Source organism: Cyprinus carpio, chromosome B4, assembly GCF_018340385.1.
Source record: "Cyprinus carpio isolate SPL01 chromosome B4, ASM1834038v1, whole genome shotgun sequence".
Lineage (NCBI taxonomy): Eukaryota > Metazoa > Chordata > Actinopteri > Cypriniformes > Cyprinidae > Cyprinus > Cyprinus carpio.
This window is the reverse complement of record NC_056600.1, coordinates 1041890-1044389: the sequence shown is the minus strand read 5'-3', so window position 1 is coordinate 1044389 and position 2500 is coordinate 1041890. Positions and strand designations below refer to the sequence as shown.

At 37.8% G+C, this 2500-nt stretch overlaps 1 protein-coding gene across 1 annotated transcript in view; it reads left to right on the top strand.

Annotated features, from left to right (window-relative positions):
• The window catches only part of LOC109110474 (low-density lipoprotein receptor-related protein 6-like), a 43426-nt gene that overhangs the window by 39582 nt on the left and 1344 nt on the right, over window positions 1-2500 (top strand). The window contains 2 exon segments of the mRNA XM_042721518.1: window positions 617-847; window positions 1115-1251. Coding sequence (XP_042577452.1) covers window positions 617-847; window positions 1115-1251 — 368 coding nt within the window.

Here is a 2500-nt window from a genome sequence, read left to right as displayed (position 1 = left end):
GAAGTCTTGTTTTCTGAGAAATTGAACAAAATGAAGTGAGTTTATTATTAAAATGAGAACAAAAATCTGCCAATATGGAATGAAAACTTATCCTTTTGGCTGATATTTGTTCTTGTTTTATGTATAATAAAACACTTAATCTAAAACTATAATTTCTCAGAACACTGACACTGTCAGACGAGATATTTCCAGTTGCGACGGCTCAAACAAGCGTTTTAATCTGGGACTGGAGACTAAAAAAAAATCACAATTTAGTTAGTTTTTGCTTAAAAACAAACAAAAATATAATCTTAATTCAAAGGCAAAACAAGATTATTTTTCTTGCTGCATTGGCAGATATTGTTGCTTGTTTTAAGCAAAAACTAACTAAATTGTGATTCTTTTTTTTTTTCAGAAAACAAGACAATATCTTAAGTAATTTTACTTATTTTCTAGAATTTTTTGCAGTGTTCTAGTGTTTGAAGGCTATTCAAGGCTATTGTGCTCCCTAGACATTTATATTCAGAGAACATTCTGAAGTATTGTGTTGTCTTCAAGTGCAGAAAATGTAAATAAACTGGTCTTGAAAAGGTCTTAAAGAAGTGTGTTGTTAAAGCAGCGTTAAATCTCTCCTCAGACGCCACTGAAGAGCCGTCCTTTCCTCCCACGAACACCATCGGCTCTATCGTGGGTGTGGTGATGGTGCTGTTCGTGGTGGGCGCCGTGTATTTCGTGTGCCAGCGTGTCCTGTGTCCTCAGATGAAGGACGACGCCGAGACCATGACCAATGACTTCGTGGTGCACGGGCCGGCGCCGGTGCCGCTGGGATACGTGCCTCACCCCAGCTCTCTGACCGGCTCGCTGCCAGGTGACCGCACAGAATCACCCTCTTACTCACTCGTCCTGTCTTGTGTTCTAGTACAAGCATCTAAACATTCTTGAATCAAGATACATTTACTGGACAAGATATTATGTCTCATTTTCTGAAAAAACTATCAAAATTTAGATTTTTTTTAGAAAATGAAACAAAATATCTTGTCCAGTAAATGCATCTTGATTCAAGAATGTTTAGATGCTTGTGTTGTGTTACTGTCTTGTTTTCTAGTACGAGTGCTGACCTGTGTCTCTCTCTCAGGCATGTCTCGCGGGAAATCGGTCATCGGCTCGCTGAGCATCATGGGAGGCAGCAGCGGTCCTCCGTATGACCGCACACATGTGACCGGAGCCTCGTCCAGCAGCTCCTCCAGCAGCAAGGGCACATACTTCCCTCCGGTCAGTCGCCGCTCCTGTCTGGGTCCTGATAAAACTAAACTAAATTCAGTGATAAATGGTATTATAAATATCTTAATTATCATTTTAAGAGGTCTTAAAGTAATTTTAAACAGCCTCATGTTTTCAGAGCAGTTTGCAACTGAAAAATACCCCTAAGTTATGCCAGTAGATGATTGCTAATGATCTGCTGTTGATGAATTATGACAATGTTTACTTTGTTCATATTCAAATATGTTTCTATAAGATGCACATTTCATAGTTTTCATGTAGAAATGAGCAGCTGGAGGTATTAAAGCAGTTATTTAGCAGATGCTTTTATCCAAACAAATGATGCAATCTAGTCTCGTGTAGCCGGAGCTTCAGGTGAAGGTCTGGAATCCATGGCAGCTTCCACTGGCCAAGCCCCGCCCATGAGGCCGTTTGACTGACATGTCACACAACCAATCACAGTTCGTTTCATTCATCGTCACGTTTCGGGGCGTGGAATCCTGTAGAATTCAACCAATCCGATGAAGACTTCGACACTCCTGACGTCTGAGACTAAAGCAATCAAACCCAACATTTCAAAATAAGAGCCCTGTGCATTTCAGGCTTGTTTAGAAAAATTAAAAAAAAGTATAATTAAATTTGGATATTATTGGTATTTTGGTTACACAATGAACTGTATTTGGTATTTAATTTGATGTAAATTGTCTCTGGGTCGCCTGTCATAGGAAGGGAAGAGGAAAAATATTATTTAACACATTACAAATATAGATTTTACTAGTATCAGCGTGACTTTCAGCATTATTGATAGACCTTTAATTCTTATTTATTGAGATATTAGTACATAAACTAACTTCATTATACAGTACAGTTCATACAGTATGTATATGTGAAATAAATGTTAGATTACAGGGTTCCCGCGGGATATCTTGAAACGGTTATATTTCTGCCGATCCAGAAGAGTCTCTTGCTGTTATTTTGTTTGTGTTCAGACCGATGTTTCTGCAAACACACAGAGCTTTAATGTGAACTGATGCATCGATAAGAAGATAATGCATTATCAAATCTAAACGATGAAATGTTATTTAACTGATATAATATTGATAATTTTAGAAAACATTCTGTTTTGGTGAAAAATTTACTCTGAACTGTAAACCATGCTTTTCACAGTCATTTTAGAGTTTAGTATGTTACTATAGACATTGCCCCACACCGCTCATGTGCTGTTCATTTTGTTTGTGCAGGTCTTTAAAAAAAAAAAAAA